Source organism: Vigna angularis, chromosome 4 (genome assembly GCF_016808095.1).
Source record: "Vigna angularis cultivar LongXiaoDou No.4 chromosome 4, ASM1680809v1, whole genome shotgun sequence".
NCBI lineage: Eukaryota > Viridiplantae > Streptophyta > Magnoliopsida > Fabales > Fabaceae > Vigna > Vigna angularis.
Window position 1 is genome coordinate 16,990,514 of NC_068973.1, and position 20,437 is coordinate 17,010,950.

The 20,437-nt window shown below is 32.4% G+C and overlaps 2 protein-coding genes across 2 annotated transcripts; one reads left to right on the top strand and one right to left on the bottom strand.

Moving 5' to 3' along the window:
- Window positions 1–612: 612 nt before the first annotated feature.
- On the top strand, window positions 613–2,873 carry LOC108330384 (uncharacterized). The gene is made up of 4 exons (XM_017564870.2): window positions 613–787; window positions 1,000–1,622; window positions 1,709–1,932; window positions 2,444–2,873. Exons 1-4 carry the CDS (start codon window positions 613–615, stop codon window positions 2,871–2,873), a joined length of 1,452 nt encoding a protein of 483 aa, XP_017420359.2.
- Window positions 2,874–17,233: 14,360 nt separating this feature from the next.
- On the bottom strand, window positions 17,234–18,959 carry LOC108330937 (aspartic proteinase nepenthesin-1). Its single transcript, XM_017565540.2, has one exon. The coding sequence runs from the start codon at window positions 18,715–18,717 to the stop codon at window positions 17,371–17,373; it is 1,347 nt and encodes a 448-aa protein (XP_017421029.1). The 5' UTR covers window positions 18,718–18,959; the 3' UTR covers window positions 17,234–17,370.
- Between the last annotated feature and the right edge of the window lie 1,478 nt (window positions 18,960–20,437).

Below are 20,437 nucleotides of genomic sequence, written 5' to 3' on the forward strand. Positions count from 1 at the left end.
TGTGCTGACGTAGGTGTCATGCATATGGTCACTTTAGCTCAGTTAAATGGACGAGTTCATTTATATGTTATGCACAATGTGTCTCAACCTGATGTGATTCACATGATTGAATACAATGTTGATGAAGGAGGTGACGAAGTTGCACCTGAGGTGAATGAGGGTGGTGAGAGGGTACGGCCTGATGGTGAGAGGATAGAAGTTGTTGTTGTTCAGGGTGAGATGACAGAAGCAGATAAAGTTGAGGGTGATAGGATAGAGGTTGTGGAAGTTGATGGTGAGGCTGAGAGGAAAGAAGCAGATGAAGATGAAGTTGAGGGTGAGAGGATAAAGGTTGAGGAATGTCATGCTGAGACTGAGAGGACAGAAGCAAATGAAGATGAAGTTCAAGGTGAGAGGATAGAGGTTGAGGAATGTCATGCTGAGGCTGAGAGGATAGAAGCACAGGATGGTGAGGCTTACACAATAGAAGTAGAAGACTTGGAGGATATAGAAGTAGAAGTCCGTGATTGGAGTACATCACGTGATGGTGATGGTGATGATGGTGAGATGAATAGTGAGGATGGGTTAGTAAACATAAATGTGTAGTGTGAATTCAGTGAAAGGGCTGGTAATATGGAGGTTGAGGTTGAACCTTTTTTACTTGGGTCTGAATCAGATATGGAAGAAAATGAGATTAGTGATTCCAGTTTGTTCAATGATGAATGGAAATCTAAGGACTTAACTTCTCCTGACATAAGTGATGAAGAAAGTGAAGATGAAGAGGGGTATGAGAATTTTTCTACATTTAGTATGCCAAAAAAAAATGCTTGATTTCAACTGGGAAGTGGGAACATATTTTGTGCATAAACAAGACATCTTGGATGCCATCAAAAGTTATGCAGTAAAGAATGGGAAAATTTTGAAACTTGTTAAAAATGATAAAAAAAAGAATAAGGGTTAAATGTTTGGGATCAAAAGGAGAATGTCCGTGGGTGGCATATTTTGGTTTCATGGATGCAGAAAAATCATGGCAACTGAGGACTGTGGTTAACAAGCATACATGCAGTAGGGAACACAAGTTGTGGCTATTCATTGCAAAATGGCTAAGTAGAAAATTGGAAAAAACAATCAAAGAGAATCCTAATGTAAAGGGAGTTGATATTAGAGAAAAAATTAGTAGGAAAAGGAACATAGAAATATCTAAGAATATGGCTTACAGGGCCAAAGCCTATATATCAGACGAAGTGGAAGGGTCCTTCAGTAAGAAATATAATAGAATTTATGATTATGCTCATGAGCTATTAGCAAGAAACCCAGGATCCACAATCAAGGTGAAAGTTGAGCCATATGATGGAAAACCAATATTCAAGAGGTTTTACGCATGCCTAAAGGCATGCAAAGATAGCTTTCTCTCATGCAGGTCCATCATTGGCCTTGATGGAGCCTTTTTGAAAGGCAGACATCATGGTGAGCTATTAACTTCTATGGGTCGAGATGCAAACGACCAAATGTTGCCACTCGCTTATGCCATCGTAGAGGTTGAGAACAAGGAGACTTGGACATGGTTTATGGAGCTACTCATTGAAGACGTAGGTGGACCTGAGGTGTGTTCTTCACTTACATTGATATCATATCAACAGAAGGTAATCTCTACTATATTTATTCTCTTTTATCTTATAGAAATGACTTTAAATCAATATCAGCTAACTTTTTTATGACTCATTCACAGGGTTTGTTACAAGTTGTACAAGATGTTGTTCCTGGAGTTGCACACAAATTTTGTGTAAGGCATTTATATGCCAACTTCAGGAAGAAATTCCCTGGAAAGAATCTTAAGAAGCTTATGTGGACGGCAGCTACAGCAATCCATCCACAAAAATGGGAGAATGAGATGAGAAGTATCCAAGAGGTGATCCAAGATGTTTTTCGACACTTGATGGCTATTCCTCTAAGGTTTGGCACCTTCAGTTTACGTATCTTTTAGTTTATGATTATTTTACATAGTTGTTGTATGACATACATCTTCATTGAAGGTTTTGGTCCAGACCAAGGTTCACAAGCATAGCTCAATGTGATACCTTGGTAAATAACATGTCAGAAGCCTTTAATAGTGTTTTGGTAAATACGAGGACACAACCAATTATTACAATGTTGGAGGAAATCAAACTGTACATGATGAAGAGATGGGCAACTAATAGGTCTAGGGTAGGGTCATTTAAGTCAACAATTTTTCCAAAAATACTGAGTAGACTACAAAAGGAGGCATTACTGACAAAGAATCGGATTCCTAGGTATCTAAGAATTATGCGATATGTATTTTATTGTTTATGTTCACAGGTATCATATAACTAATGTTGGCTTATGTTCACAGCTAGTCTGTACAAAGGCTATTTGAAGTCAGACATGTGTCCCAAAGTGGGAACAAGTTTGTGGTAGATATAGATCAATATTCATGCTTCTGCAGGAAATGGAGCATTAGTGGAATACCTTGTGTTCATGCATTGGCAGCAATGAGGTTTCTCAACATAGATGCAAAGGACTACATACCTGTATGCTTTCAAAAGTCAACGTATGAAGAAATTTATTCCTCTATTATCTATCCCATTAATGGAAACAACCTGTGGGAGGTAACCCAATATCCAAATGTCATGCCTCTATCAAAACGAAAGATGTTTGGTCGTCGTAAGAAGAAAAGGAGGTTAGAGCAATGGGAGTTGAAGAAAAGTAGCACTAGAATGTCAAAAGGGGGATTACTAAAGAGATGTAGCATGTGTAGGGAAGTGGGTCACAACAACAAAAATTGCCCGAAGAGAAACCAAGTGCAGGAAGAGGAACAACAACCCAGTTCATTGGCTGAGGGTCAACCACATGGAGAAGAACCACTTCAGACTTGAAGAATGTTATATGTTTTATTAGTAGCAAATGTAATAACAATGTTTTATGTTTCAGTATGTAATTGCCCAATGTTATATGGAGAAGAACCGCTTCAGACATGTTTTATAAACAATGCTTTATGTTTCAGTATGTAATTGCCCAAAGTATCCTATTTATTGGTATTTGTAAAAACAATGGATGACTACTTTTTGGTATTAATATACAACTTCTTCAATTTGACATTGGCAGTTTCTTTATTACAAGTAGTTTCTTCATTGTGTATGTTTGTAGTTATGTGTTCTCAACTGTTGATGGAGCCTTTATTGAGCATTGTTTTACAGGTTCTATGCACATTTTATGTTATATATAGGGCAACTGCTGACATAAGATTGAAACCAAATTTTCAATTGAACTCATTTTTTCCAATTTTTCATTTCATTAAACATCTGAAAGTGATACATCTTCATAGCAGAAAACATAAATACATTGCAACCTCTGCATTAAACAGAACTACATTAACATTATCAAGCCTACAACTAATACCAAAACAGACCTACATTACACCTATTCATAAATTATCAAGCCCGTCCCATCAACATTGCAAATATAATGATGTTCATTACACATAGAACACTACCAACCCCAACCAAAAATTTCATCCACCTTTGAAGACACATCACAACTTTCTACACACCAACTATCTTCTTATCACTTTCATAACTCTTCAGCAACCTCTCATCATTTTCTTCCAACACCTCACAACTAACACTTTCTTCAATTCCCTAATCACTACACCATCTGAAGTAGTTGCATCCACCATTTTCACTTCCAACCTTATACCTAGGGCAACCCAGAATTGTTTGCCTCGATTCTTACTGGTTTTCGCAGTCCTCAACACACACTTCTCTCCACAATGGCAGATTAGCGAAGTCTCATTCTTGTTCCACCCTCCATCTCCATGAGAGCTCACAGACCGCAAATGTTGTCTTCGACACTCATTGCAAGTGGAAGATGAGCACGAATGACCCATCGAAATTGTTGCGTCTTCTGCTTTCGCACTTCCCTGTTTCGAAACTTCATGTGCTTGCCAATCTTCAACAACAACGAACCCTAATTAACCAAATAGGGCTTGGAAACTTCACGTGCTTGCGCAAGGTTCAGAACCACATTCCTCTCAGATTTTTAATCACGAATGAAATCCCATATTTAAGTTCATTCAACCCTAAATCCCATTTTAGAAATCCATTTTATTAAAATTTAACAAGTTGTCAAATTCCACGTTTCAACTCTCAACATGTCACGTTTTAAAAAATTGACACATCAACCTCCCACCTGTGCAAAAACTTAACCCCGTTAAGTAAATTTAACGGCAGGGGTTCAATTGATTCAAATTAGCACTTTTAAGGACTCAATTGGGGATTCCAAAAAAAAAGGGGATCAAAATGGGAAAAACCCTAAAAAATAGGGACAAAAAGGGTTTAAACCAAAACAATATTAAATATTAATCTTTATTTTCCAATGTTATGATGATTTGTTCATTTATTTTTTGAAAATATATTTATATTTTAATATCTAACACTAGAAAATAGTATTTTAAAATTGATAGTATCTTTAATGATTAGATTTAATTATTTTAATATTAAAAATTTAAAATATAAAGAAGTTTTATAAATGAGTTTCATTATTTAAAAACATATATTTTTTTAGAAACCTTTTCTTAAAACTTCTTTCTAAGATTTCTTACGATTCGTTCATTTTTTTAAGATCAAATACTATAGGATTTCTCTTAGTAGTGAGTTCATCAAAATCAATTAGTCAGTTTCTTGAATATGGTAAGTTGGTTTTCTTTCCCTTTCTTGGTCTGCTGATTTTTATTTTTTATTTTTTGAATGTGGTCCTTTTTGGCTTGCATGTAGTGTTTGTGTTCTTTTTGCTAGTCTCTTTTGATCAGTGATATTAATTATGTGTACTGATCATGTTTTTAATGTTCATATGGACAATTTAAGCTTTTTGTTCGTCTAGGGTGTTTTAAAGGGTCACTAAGTTGTTTGGTTTTATTTTAGGTAAGGGAAGCTAGTTGCTTTAGAATGTTATCGGTATGTTGTTTGAATCTAATGTGGTGTTTATATTTGAATTAAGGTATAATCATTCACTAAGTCCCTATTTTCGCATGGAATCTCAATTTCGTCCCTTTCTTTCTGAAAATATCAATTAGGTCCCAATTTTATGAAAATTGCAACAAATGGATCCTTTCCGTTAAATAGTGTCAAACGGCGTTACGGTGTGTTTGACGTGGCACGCTGTTGTGGACGTGTTATCTGACGTGGTTTAAGAGAGCAGGAGCAGTGGGACACGTGGAAATTGAATATTTTATAAGTAAAAAGAAAAGAATTTTTCTTCTCCTCTTTCGCCATGGTTCGAGCTCGTAAAGCAGGGAAGCTTCATTCCCTTTTCTCTTTGTCTCACGTTGAACCAAGAACTCAAGCAATGGGAGTTGCGGCTCCACCGCCTCCACCGCCCGCAGCGACAGCATGCGCACCTTCCCCTGAAGCGCCGGTACCGAGTTGTTTGCCAGCGTGGCCAGAAACATGGAGAAGCTGAGCCCTAAATACGAACGCAACATCTTGTGATAGTCTTCTTCTTGCTGCTGTTGTTTCTCTTTAGCCATTGCGACGAGGGCTTGGGTCTTCCTCTTGGACTTCGTCTCTGTGAGCAGCCCCTGTTCGTACGGGAAAAGGAGAAGAAGCAGAGTAATGGCGTTGGTGGTTTTGGTTGTATGGACTTTTAGAACTCAGCAAAAGGGAAACAGTGCATTTTTGTCCTTTCTTTCTCTTCATGTGCCTGCCTTTGTCTATGATGCTTATTTAACCATCATCAATTAAAAAAATTGTTGTCTTCAGATTTGCTATTGAAATGCATCAAACGAAGATAGCACTTGTTGCATCTAAAAATCTCTTTTGAGCTCTCCCAACTGATTCAAACACAAACTTAGATCTAGGTTTTAGAAAACAGTCATCTAGGCTGCGTAGGGCGGGGGCGGTGAGCTGGTAGGGGAGGGAGGAGGAGTGGAGGAGGGGGAGGAAGTCGGGGAGGATGTGGTGGATTAGGGCTTGGTTGTAGGAGGCGATGGCGGCGGCGAAGCCGGTGAAGAAGAGGACAGGGGGTACGAGGGAGAGGATGAATTTCCACGTGCCCACTGCTCCTGCTTGAATCAACCACATCAGATAACACGTCCACAACAGCGTGCCACGTCAAACACACCGTAACGCCGTTTGACACTATTTAACGGAAAGGATCCATTTGTTGCAATTTTCATAAAATTGGGACCTAATTGATATTTTCAGAAAGAAAGGGACGAAATTGAGATTCCATGCGAAAATAGGGACTTAATGAATGATTAAACCTTGAATTAATTATATGATTTGAGGATTGGATTGAATTGCTCGTTGTTCCGACTGTTGTGAATGAGAGAACGGAAGAGTTGAGCAATTAGGAAAATTGGTATAAATTTTAATATATAAAAACTGTGTTTAACAAACTCTTGAAAAATGGAATACCAATTTGAGCAATTATTCAGGTTCAAGTTCACTTAAATCACAAATCCAAGTTTTGTATATCTAACACAGGAAAATATTTAGCATAAAACTTCTTCTTGAAGATCTCTTACCTCTTTCCTTAACATCAACTTCATGCTAGCCCTCCAATGGATCACTTCTCCAAACAGTTAATACTTGAAATAGGTCAACCTATTCTGAGTCGAACACCTCTTGGCGTCAAAGATCCTCTCCATGTCCTTTAGCCACTGATCAACCCCATCTAGACTCGTCTTCCCATCAAACTTGGTTGGGTGATGCTGCAAGAAATTCTCTAAACTTCACTCTTGGACTAGAGAGGTGGAGCTTGAGAAGGACCAAAAACATCTTATTCTCTCTCAAGTGTCTCAAAGACTCCATATGCTGCTACCGGGTGGCTTCAAAAGCGAGCCTAGCAAACTCCATATTTGTTGCAAGGTCATTTAATGCTACTACATCATGGCAACACTCTACTATTGGAGGCCTGCTTCCATGGACTCAGTTTCCCTTGTCGTGTAAGGCATATTCAAGGTTGGAGGTGGAGGAGAAGGTGGCCTAGGTGCCATAACTCTACTCACATATATAAAATTCATTAGTCTAACTCAAAGAAACTAGCATACTAGTCACACAAAACTAATAGCACACAACAAAAACTATGCAGCAAACCTACAGGTTTCTTAAGGAACAACTGCTTTGATACAAAAAATGTAGCATTTCATCTTTAATAGTATTCAACTACTAAAAATGTTATCACACCGAATTCAAAACCATGATATATTCTTTCAAAAACTTATATAAACAAAAAACAAATATTCTACTTTTTTCTTCAACATCATCACCTTCCTACTCTAGATCTATCGGAACATCCTCATCATTATAGTGCTCATTACAAACAAGAAGACAAACATACAAACAAATAGAGATTAAAGCGTAAGCTAATGTACCAAAAAGAGTATTCATACAACATTTAAGTAGATGATATCACATATAAAGATTTATATCAACCAATCCTAAGTCATACAATCATTCATTCTAGACTTGACCATTTGTATACATATATTAATATCAGACTCTAGCACGTTATGCACTTGTGGTGACCTCTACTATTAAACCCTATCATACATAAGGTTAGTTCGTTAATGCCTTAAGCCAAGGTAAAGCTCTTAGACTAGGACCTCTTACTCCTCTCACCACATACCTCACCCCTTTCTACTTGAGATTGAATTATTATTAAAGCATTAGGATAACTCCCAATACAAAATTTATACATCAATACATACATTATTATAACCATTACAAGAAATTTCTCCTTGAAATTCCTTTCACAACATACACCATTCATAATCACTGCCATGTTATAAATCCATGAAACCTCATAAATCCATAATAAGCATACATATAACGCATGGTAAACCACTTCAAACAATCAAAGGATAAAAAAATCACAAAAACCTACAATAGCACTCAAACTGACACTTAGCACAAAACCTCTCGCAAAAAGGGAGCGCTTAGTGCCAGACCTCTTCCAAAATGTCTCACCTAGTGAGGCCATTCTGTCGCTCAACAAATTATGATTAAAAAGGTTATAAACATGTAGTGGAAAGTGACGTTCAGTGGTATCCTATCACCGCTTAACATCATATCATTCGCAAAAATGGTCACTTATTGATGAAAATGGACACTTAGCAGTATGGAGCACAATTGCTTCCAGACTTGCACAACCAAATTGCACTCAATGCCACATCAACACTGCTCAGTACCATAATAGAAATCAACACATTTAAATTTATGATTTGGAGAACTAGGGACCTATCCAAATGATCAAATTCGTATTCCTAACTTGGTGCTTGGTTCAAAACAGGTTTTAATGTCAATGGTCAGATCTCAATCCCTCAACTCAACACCAATTCATACAAAATCAAGCAACATATAATCATCACACAAAATAGAACTTTAGCATGCTCAACTACCAATTACAACAACTTAACTAATTTCATACAACTTCAACATACCAACTTAGATTATCAAAGTACTAAAAACTTAAAAATAAGGTATATAGCTTCCCTTACATGTTAGATGATCAAATAGTTCTAAAGATCCTAAGACTACTTCAATAGTTCAAGAATCTTTATTTGCTCCTACAAACCACAAAAACACGATTAGGACACACTATTAGGACCACTGATCAGTATAGAGTCTTATAGAAGACTTAGATGTCACATGTAAACCAAAGTAGCGCACATGCATAGAAAAACACACACTCTAAAGAAAAAAATAGAAATCAACTTACGCTTTTATAGAGAAATTGATAGAATGAAGTTGAAGATCTCAACTCAAAGATCACTCTAAGTTGTCTGTGATTTTTAGAGAGATGAATAGGAGTTTAAAAAACCTAGAAAGAGGGTAAAGAGTTCTTAGAGAAAAATATTTTAGAAAGATAATATATTTTTAAATAATAGAACTCGTTTATAAAAATTTTATTTATACATTGAACTTTTAATATTAAAATAACTAAATTTTATTATTTAGAACATGTTATCAATTTTAATTTTAATTTTAAGACATAATTTTCTAGCCTCTTACACGTTACATTCCTTAGTGGTAATATGTAAAAGGTTCTATATTGAACTCCTAACATAAGTGAAGTTTTTTACATCTCATCATAAAGATCAAAGATTAAAAAAAAACTATTCTTATATATAAAAATGTTGTTTACCTTTAATTTTTTATTGTCAAATGTAAATTATATAACATAATTAACCTATAGCTTTCTTAATGTTCATACGTTTAATGAACCATACTTAGACCTAAACCTGGACCCTGATTCTAAATTAGTTTTAGAATTGTACTCTTTTAAAGTGAGAAAAATTAATTTATAGAATAAATTATAATAACATTCGTTGATTAGAAAATCATTGATTTGATTATTATTAGATTAACATAAATAAACTAAAAAAAAATATTAACGGCACTTTCATCCCCTTAATTTTTTTTATTTGCAATATCAAACAACCGTTTGGTATTTGTTTTACTTTATTAATATCTTTGATTATTCAAATGAGATAAATATATTTAACTATATAAATCCTTTTCTTCAATTTAATATCTAAATATTTTCCCAACTATAAAATGATCTGTCCTCCATTCTTGCGTAGGATGCTTTGTTCTAGATGCCACCAGAATTTTCAAGAGAGCATAAAAATATGAGAATTTTTTTAGTTGTGGTCACATTTGCAAAATATCACTTTGAATTTAGAATCTGCATCATGCAAACAACAACATACCAACCCCATTATCGTATTTGCAATTATCTTGAATTTGGCAATTTTTAAATTATTGAAAATAGATTCTTTATATAAATAAATTAACCTAAACGGTAAATTTAGTTGTAATGCATTATTAAAAGAGACAAAACTTATAAGAAAAATCAATATAACTATTAACTGTCTTCTACTGTTTAATATTTAGCGTTAATATATATATATATATATATATATATATATATATATATATATATATATATATATATATATATATATATATATATATATACACCATGAACTGTTATTTACACCCAATATTTAGAAGAGAGAAAAATATTTTCCAAATGTCACACTAAAACAGTAGATATTATTATTAATGTTTTATATATTAAATTGATAAGTAAATAATAAATAATAGTATATTGTAAATACTTGTTTTACTTCAAAACTAGGGTTGTTTTAAAATGTAGTTTTGTTCCAATTTTACAATTAACTGTTATGTTAAATATAGAGGTATTTTAATTTATAAATGTAACGGTTGATATTTTTTAATGAATAAATGTAACTAGTTAAACATAATTATAGTTTTGAAAGAGAGGGAATAATATTGGTTATAAAGAATTGTTGTTTATAAATAAGTCAAACCCTGATATTTAATGTTTCTCTAAAGTTGACTTCCCCACTTACTAGGTAAAAAGTTTTTTGTGTTCAATTAATAAGTCAACTAAAGATAGACCTAACATGGACCTTAGTTTAGGTATTAGATAAGTTTATGCATAAATTTCACAGTTAACGATGATAGAGAATAAATATATCATGAGTACGTACATCAATAAATTTCTGATTCTATGTATTTAGGTGAGTTTTATTTTTAAGTTTTAATTGGATTTATTAAAGAAAATGTCTAATGTTAATATAATATTCAATAGAAACTGAAAATTAGTTCGTACTTTAAACGAAAGTTAAACTCAGATAACATTAGCCGAAGACACGCCAAACCTGTAACATTTTTTTAATTAATTTCACACTCATTTTAGTTTGCCTCTATATTAAAAATTTTAAACAATTAAAATTTTAGTTGAGTAAGATTAAGTGATAAAAAAATTATCTACTAAGCATGTCTTTTTTTTAACTTTTAAATATTTCTTTTATTATTATAAACTTTAAAACCATCTTTTAAAAAATGGGTAAATTGTATACTTTTCTTGTATTGTTTTTCATTAATTTAAAATAATTATATTTAGTTCATAACAATTATTTTAAACTAGATAGATAACATTTATTTTATTTTTTAAAAATGCATGACACTAATGTTATACATATATTTTTAAACAAATACGTAGTTAATAATCATATAATATTAATAAAAAATTCATAATTTTAGATATAAAAATAAAAAAATTACAAATACTAGAAATCGAAAAGCATTCATTTTAAGTCTATCTTAAAAAATTCAAACAATATTATGAAATTAAATAAGTATAAGTTTACGTCAATTAGTGGATATAATCACATTTAAATAGCTTTGAGGGATGAAAATCTCCCATTCCTAAAATTCCCACATAAAGAGTCTAGACCAAGTGAATTTGACCAACTATTTCCTTAAAATAAAATTTCAGTTAAATAAATTAAAAATAAAAAAGTAGAATATCATTATTATTTTAAAATTTTATTTTCAAAATAGTCTTTATTTATTTATTTATGATTTTTTTTTCAAATGTGCTGAGTTTATTAAAAAATTTACTAATGAAATTTAAGAAAAAACACATGAAACGTGCTAAAAAAAGTTCAAAAATGTTTATTTTATTAAGTTTTGGTTATTGGTGACAGAATTTCTTATGTCAGACTTTTATGTCAGACCACCTGATATAGTCGAATGTAAATTTACACATTTATACTGGATCAATATAATCCAACGTAAATCTATATTGTGTCTTTCATGCAATGTAAATTTACGTAACAAACAATAAAATCGGAACTATGGACATAAAAAACTTAAAATAACTAACGTAAAAAAATCTTCGTCAGTGATTAGTTTTATGAACTTGATAAATTTATTTACATATTTAAATCCTTAGTTACTTTAATATTACGTTATACTATTAAGATGTATTTTTATAATAAGTATAAATACATTAACATTTTTAATAAATTAAATCTAAAATAACATTATTTAATAGTGAAAATATATATACTTTAATGTATAGTTAATTATAGTTTTCCATAATTTTATTAACTTAACATTGTAACTTGATGTACTTCTTTTTCAATTTAGAGCATTGTTCCATGTGAAAATATTATGAATATTTGAGTTTATGTATCTTTTTATGAGCATTTGACTATAGAGATTTGTTTTTGTAAGTTGTGGATCAGGATTAAGTTGAGGGTATAATGACATGCTAGATTATCTTCCTCTTTACTAGACTTTATCAAAATACAATGACACTGAAGATTTGATTTGATTGAAGAAGTTCTTCAAAACTTGGTGAACCTTTCATATGAAGTTTATCCCCTTTTCTGGTCCCTCAAACCAGATATTTTTTAGTCAGCTTAATGCTTTGTGTACAACAACAACACGTCTACGAAAATAGGTCAAAAGCAGCACTGAAGAACACAATCATGTGACTCTTATCTCTTAGGAAATAAACATACATGAGTCAAATATATGTAAAAGTCCTTTCATCCAATCATTGAAGATGGTTGGTTAGGACTTATTATGATGTTTTGAAAAAATAATGCTAAGAATTCAAGTGTTTTTATATTAAAGATGATTCAATTCATGTATATCAATAAAAATATAGAAGATGAGAAATTAAAATCTATGAATATTAGATCTTATTTTTAACATATAAATAAGGATTACCGACAAGGGAATGATGTTATATGTAAGGATTATATATCTCCGGTGATTAGACGCGTGAGAAAATAAGTGGGAGAACCATCTTCCAAGTCAACTCGGTAAGAGTCCTGTTTTAGCATGCAAATGCAAAAACAGAAGGAAATATATATGAAGATGGTACAATACAGTGAACCAATTTTGATCGGAATCGTCTTTCGTTAACTTTTTGGCAAAGGAATTTTAGTGATGCAATGTCAGAGGCATTAGAACCACACGATGTGACCGACCATCGGACCACCCACTCCACCACCTTGTACGACTTAGTATGCTTTTCAATGTACTTTCACATTCTACTCTTTTCTTCATATATCGTTTATTTATATCTTAACATATTAATAACTGTTATCATACCAAATAGTCAAAAATATAATGTTTCGTTACTGTAACATTTTCCCAAAAAATAGTGGAGCACATAATTCTTTTTCTAATCTAATACAATTTTAATTCAAACTTATTAAAATAGTATTTTTTTTAAAATTATACAAATAGATAAGCTATAATGTAGAGAAAAAAATAATCCTGTAGAGAAAAAAATCATGATATAGAATGACAACTTAAAAAATAGGCTGTATTTCGAAAAACAAGACTTCTAAGTTTTATAAAGGTATAGATGTACATAATTTCAAGCTCTTTATTTGTTTTAACTTTTAATCACATGACTTTGATTTTAATTTTTTCAATTTACTTCTTTATGATATATATATTTTTATTTTTAAAATATTTTAATAATTTCATTCATTCATTAAAATATAAATTTTAAAATATTTTCACAATTTTTAAAACATTCACGTTGTTTACAATTTTAATAAAGCCTTATTTTCTAAATAGGACTTATTCATTTGAGTAATTTTTGTTAAAGATGAGCCATTTGAATAGAATAAAAATTTGACTTAGAGGAAAAATCGAGGAAATATAGTTAATTTAAATGCCGTATTGTACGCATGTGATGTATTTTTACAAGTAAAATGATGTATTATTAAGTGAAATTGAAAGACATTGGGCAAGTTTGGAAATAAAGTGGTAGAAATGAGAAAAGAAATTGTAGAAGGAAATGAACCACACTCATCACATAATATACCCACAATTACAAAAGTCTATCGGCAATTAATGGTATACTGAAATTTTTTCCTTTTTTTTATGGATTGATCAGTGGGTTTTTCTTTGGGTTTTTTACTTCCTGTACTCCCCTAACTTCTTCGTGCATCCCTCCAAATGTTAAAATAACTATTTTACCCTTCCAAAAAGTGACTTTGATGTTATGAAAATGTTCTCAAGCTACCAAGATTTTTGGAATAGGATTTCTGGAATGAAATTTCTGAAAAAAATAAATTCAGAATACCGAAATACATGGAAAAAGTTTTCTTTAATAAGATTTTTGAAATACATATAATACCTTGCAAAACAAGTTTTTCGGAAAACTCACTAGTACAGATGCTACATATTTTGTAACAGTTTAGTGGCTACATAAATTAAAATGTTGTCTATTCTAATTAAATTATAATACTTTTCTAATATTATAATAAAAAATGTTGCCAAAATAGATGTAATTACCGATATACATTACATGATATATCTATTGTTCTGATTTTTGTTATTTATTAAAACATTTTTTACCTATAAAATTTATTTTAATATCCATTTTATTTTATGAATAAGTGTTCTATAAATTATTTTTTTAATCATTTGTAATTTTTAATTTGTTTTTATTTATATTAATTGTACTCATGGACATGAAAGTTATTTTACTTTTTTATTCATTTATTTTGTTTTTTAATTTTTTAATTTATATTTCTTTTGCTGTTACATGTTATTTTTACTTTTTATTCATTTATTTTATTTTATTTCTTAATTTTTTATATTTATTTTACTTTTTAACTTTTTTATATTTATTTTACTTTTAAATTATTTATTATTTTTTAATTTTTTTATATTTATTTTCTTGTCACATATACATAGAACTTATTTTACTCCTTTTATTTATTTATTTTATTTTTAAACTAATTTTTTATTTTTATTTATTTTGTTGGCACATATTTTGTTAATCAATTATCTATTATCTATTATGTAAAATTTAAACTAATATCTCATATTGTAATAAATAAAAGAGATACTAAGAAAGTTATATTCTTATCCATGTTATTTTTTTGTCATTTTATTTTTTTATGATATTAATTATTTTATTATACTACTTTTTTTTATAATATTTCATTACTTAGTCACTTATAAAATTAAATTTAAAAAATATATTTTAATTTTATTTTGTAAAATACTATCATTCAAAAATAATAAGAATAATTTTATCTCAAGAACACCTATCAACAAATAAAATATTTTTATTTATATTCATTTTACTGTTACATGTACACAAAAATTATTTTTGCAACTTTCCATTTTAATAATATATAATTATGAAAAAACATTACACATTCAATATTTAATATTTAGTAACAGATTATATATATATATATATATATATATATATATAATATAATATAATATAATATAATATAATATGTCATTACAATTATCTTAAATATAATCATACTACCAAAAATATATATACACGGGTACTATTCTAATTCAAAAACATAATAAAGATTTAAAAAAAGAAAAACATGTACATATCCACATCATCTAAACTTATATGAATTGGATCAATTGTTATATCTTGCTAATATTATTAAGGTGATAATTGCAAACAAAGAGAATATATAGACAAAATAAACATAGAAGAAAGAGTAAGCTAAAATGCACAAAGAGCAATCATACAATAAATATATATATAAATAATTCATATCAACAATCCTAACACATACAAATACTTACACTAGACTCAGTCATCTAGATACATATATTGATATTAGGCTTTGGTGAGTTATGCACTTGTGGTGGTGGAACAACTCGCCTACCCAAACTACTACACACAAGGTTAGTCCGTTAACCATCTTCGGTCAAGGTAAAAGCTCTAGACTATGATCTTCTACACCTCTCACCACATACCTGACCTTTATCTACTTGAGATTGGATGGTTATTAGAGTGACAAGATAACTCTCAATATTGAATCCATATATCAACACATATACTAATGAAACGTCCCCATAAAACCTCCCCATGAGATCTACGAAATTAGCCAACACATATACCATACTCCTCATCATCACAATTTCATACATAAATAAATACCATATACTTCTTAGACATGCATAAAGTATATTGCAAATTCATTTCAAACAGCCATGGAATAAGAAACTCAAACATGTATGTTAGTGCTCAGAAGTGGCGCACAACACTAGGCTTCTCGTAGAAGGTCACACTCAGCGATAGTCTAGGCACTTACTATTATACCTTTCACAAAAGGTGGTTCTCAACGAAAGTCTTAACAATTAGCAACAATTTTGGCACTGAACAACAATGTTCACGCTTAGTGTCATTCTTCTTGCGAAAAGACGTGCTCAGCGAAACCCTCCTGCCGCTCAACTTCCTTAAACAAAAATGCTTTAGACTTGTAGTGAAACATGACACTCAACAGTGCCCTACTACCGCTCAGCACCAAATCATTCACATTTTCATGTGCTCAACAATACAAGACTAGTTCTTAACGATCTAAAGCTAAAATGATCACAAACTTACACAATGAACTGGTGCTCAACACCAGCTTACAACAACTTAACACTGCATTAGATATCAACATATCCAAATTTTTTGATTTTAGAAAATGGAACTTGTTCAAATGGTCAAATTGGTATTCCCTTCATAGTACTTTGGTCAAAAAGAACTTTTAATATCAAGACACATACCAATTGCTCAATTGATCAGATTCTAAGTTTCTAAATCAACACAAAGTCAAACAAGACAAACAACAAGGCAAACATCCAAAACGACCAAATTAAACATATCAAACTTCATCGTACAACTCATTCATGCAAGTCACAAATTTAAAGATGTTTAAAACTTAAAACAATTTCCTTGTCGCTTACTCCTTAGTTTTCTCTTCTCGTTCGAATAATCTGTTTTTCAACATATCAAGTGTACCTCCTAAAGATACTCTGATACTAAAGTCAGCTCAAGTTCAATCATTTAAGTGATCAAAGTTATAATAAATGTGTCATAAAAATTTCAACAATCATATCTTTGATCTATATTTATAATTTTTCCATAAGCTTTTGATTAGGGAGTTTAATTTCGTTTAAATTTGATTACTGATCGATTTAGATTAACTAGATTATTAACTAATTCTAATCATCATGACCGATTGATATCTCCTAAACCTAAACGATCAATTTTCAATGGATATATATTGGGCTATACAGATACTATACATTATATTTTAAAAAACCCGTGCGTTGCACATATCCAAATCCTACGTTACAATATGAAATGAGTAAGATTTTTGTATGTTAGAAATTTGTAGCGTTCCTTTTTTTCTAGCAGCATGGCATGAACATAATAAGACTGTATCATTGTTCGTAGTGGTTAAGTAATAGAAAGGTATAAAATTCAAATAATTGGTAGAACAGTACTTTTCGATTTTAGGGTGGGTGGGTGGTAGTTGTTGAGCTTCTTAACCATTTTCAAAGTTAACTCAGAGACAGTATCCACCGATGATCTATGCAACGCAAAGCTATACTAACTTTTCTGTGTTGAATTGGACAAACAATAACAATGTTGATATTATTGCAAAAACTAAGAAATTCAATCATAACAACAGGAGTTTGGCGACAGAACATTAAACAAACAAAGCAACAAAAGCATGTACTAAGAATCAGTGTATACAACACACCCTCACAACTCATCACAGGACGTAGGGATAAAAGAAATGGTGTCTTTCTCGAGATCATGGTTCACCAAAATGTTCTGCTGTTGAACATTCCCGAATATAGACATTCCACTGGAAGCACCCATGGCCAAGCAAGCCACTCCCAAGCTGGAGTCACCAATCATGTAGTTCTCAGCGGGCAGCTCCAAATCCCCACCGCTGAAGTGGAAAATCAGCTTCGGAATTTCCACTTCTGTTGAATCTGATGGCAAAGAGAAACAAAGATCCAACCCAGTTGAGCTACTTTTGTCGACAGGAAGCTTGGTTTGAGAAATGAACTCTTTCTTCAGTTCATCAAAGGCTTTTTCTTCAATGTACGTGATTGTGGTGCCAGAATCTATGATCGCACCTCCACTCCCATCATCACCCACCTCAAAAGTGGACTTGTCAATGGGCAATCTAGTGTCCCCCACAGAGATACCTTCAAGAGAAAGGTAGTAAAAAGAAGGTTGCAAAGGGTTTTTGATAAGAGGAGTTGTCACCCCTTTTGAATCTTTCACCTTTGCCGAAGACCCTAACAACAAAACACTCTTTTTTCTGTCATCTATTGGGGTCAAGCAATAAGAAAATCTGGGTTCCTTCAGTTGAGAAACCAAAGACAAAGGACCACGTCCAAGCCCCACCAACCCCGAGGCCTGTTCAAACCCATCACCTTCGTTATCCTCCCCACAACCAAAACCAATGTTGTGAACCGAAACTTTCTTCTTGGACTTTCCGAAAGTGAAGGTCTCAGTGCCCAACACCCCTTGTGTAACTGAATAATCACCGTATGAATACACATACTCACACCCATCACTGCATGTAGATGAAGGCAAAGCACTGCATAAGCTGCTATCACATGAGACCTTGGAAAACGAAGAGGACTTCTTGGGGTCGAAAATTGGTGTTGGCTGCTTGTAACATCGTGTGCAAGGCTTGCATTGTGTCCATATGAGGTCACTGCCGGTGTCCAAAACCGCAGGGTAAGACAGTGGTGGAGTTCCTATGGCTAACTCCATCAAGTACTCTCCATTCCCTGCATGGGTAGGGGCTTCCAACTTATCAGAATCCGGTGCGGTTGAAGCTGCCAACACCATTGCGTTTAGCCTCTGAAGCCTACTCTTTCCACGCTTCATCCCGTGTTGCACACGCTCTAGTTTGGTCAGGTTTTTCCCCGAGTCAACGTGGCGAAGCTTGACTCGGAACCCATCTGTAGGACAAGGGTGGTGCTTGAGGTTTTTTCTGGAAGTGGAGGTTGTCGGAGCCACGAAAAGAGACACCGCCAGAAGTGCCAGCAATGTGACAAACAATGAAGGTTGTTTCAGTGTAGCCATGGTAATTAGGGTGCTCAATGTGGAAGGAATTATATAAAGTGAATGAGTGAAAGAGAAGAGTGATGATGAGAAGTGTAGTAATGTATATATGAAAGGAAAGATCTTATCTTAGCTTGTTCGACACACGAGAAAATTTTGGTGTTTTTTGTAACGTTCCCTTCGAATGTGGTGAAGAGGATTAAGGGAAGAAGAGTTTTAGCTTGTAAGTTTTGTCCTTCTCTTTTTTCTTTTAGGAAAAAACAGAAGAGTTACAAGAGTGAGTGAGTGAGAGAGAGAGAGAGAGAGAGAGAGAGAGAGAGAGAGAGAGAGAGAGAGAGAGAGAGAGAGAGAGAGAGAGAGAGAGAGAGAGAGAGAGAGAGAGAGAGAGAGAGAGAGAGAGAGAGAGAGAGAGAGAGAGAGAGAGAGAGAGAGAGAGAGAGAGAGAGAGAGAGAGAGAGAGAGAGAGAGAGAGAGAGAGAGAGAGAGAGAGAGAGAGAGAGAGAGAGAGAGAGAGAGAGAGAGAGAGAGAGAGAGAGAGAGAGAGAGAAGTTTTTTTGGTGTAAAGAGAGAGGGTCGTGCGTTTGATGATGAATGGAGGTTGAGATATCAGCGTTGTGTCGCAAAAATTAAGTACCGAGTCTTGCGTTGAGGTTGGTAAAGATTTTACTTCTAAAAGGCAACATTGTTGTGACACAACACGAGCCAAGAAACACGTACGGTTTAGGGGTTCTTGGATTATATCACCAAAATAATAACATATAGACTTCTTGGATTAGAGGATCACCCCAAGTTTTGGATTGTCTTCAAGAGGTTCGCTTAGCTTTGAAATTATCTATTTGTATTTGTCGGCTTCACCACTTTTCTGACTAATCTTGGAGCAGTAATCGATGTTGATCAATGATCACGAATTGGGTGAACCACATAATTTACATAAATTATGAAACCCATATAAAATATAGTTTGTAAGAAATTAGGCAGTAGGAATATTGATATATTTTATACATGCATCTTTGTGCTTCGTCATTTGATTTTTATGTGTAAGTTGTGGAGTGATTGGATTGGATGAATAGGTTGGGTGGACAAACTGGTTTACTAAATGCTCCAAAGAGTGGAAACTGAGCTTTGTTTCAATTCCACGCATCCAACAGGAAAAAAAAGGGTTGGTTGATGATCCTTTTTTAGTTAGGTAGAAGGCCTTAGAGACAAAGATATTATGCCAATTATTTATTTATCAATCTCTTGTAACTTGCAATAACATTGGTCAAAACGTTCGATACATTTTCTTCGTAGCAAATTTTGATGCATTCTTAATATATATATATAACTAATTACGTTGAGCATTTGAAACAATAAAGCTTTGGAATTCAAAAGGAATATTGTAGTCGAAATTTGAAACCAAATTATCATAATAATTGGTATGAAAGCGTGGCTTGTATTGCGACCAGCAATAGTTAACGATAATATGATGGTTAAAGTAGCCAGACAGCTAAAAATATGTAATTGATGAGATATGCTTGAAAATACTACTTTATTCTAAAACAAGAAAGAAAAAGCCTAAGAAAAAAAGTGTATTATCGTTTTATTTACTTATCATTAATTTTTCCGTTTTTTCTTTCCTCAAATATAACTTATTGTTACATATGTTTTTAGTTAATGGGTGTACATTTGATTTGAAATGACATAATCCAAATTAGTGATAGGTTTAGGAAGATTACCTACATTAACCCAAACACAAATAAAT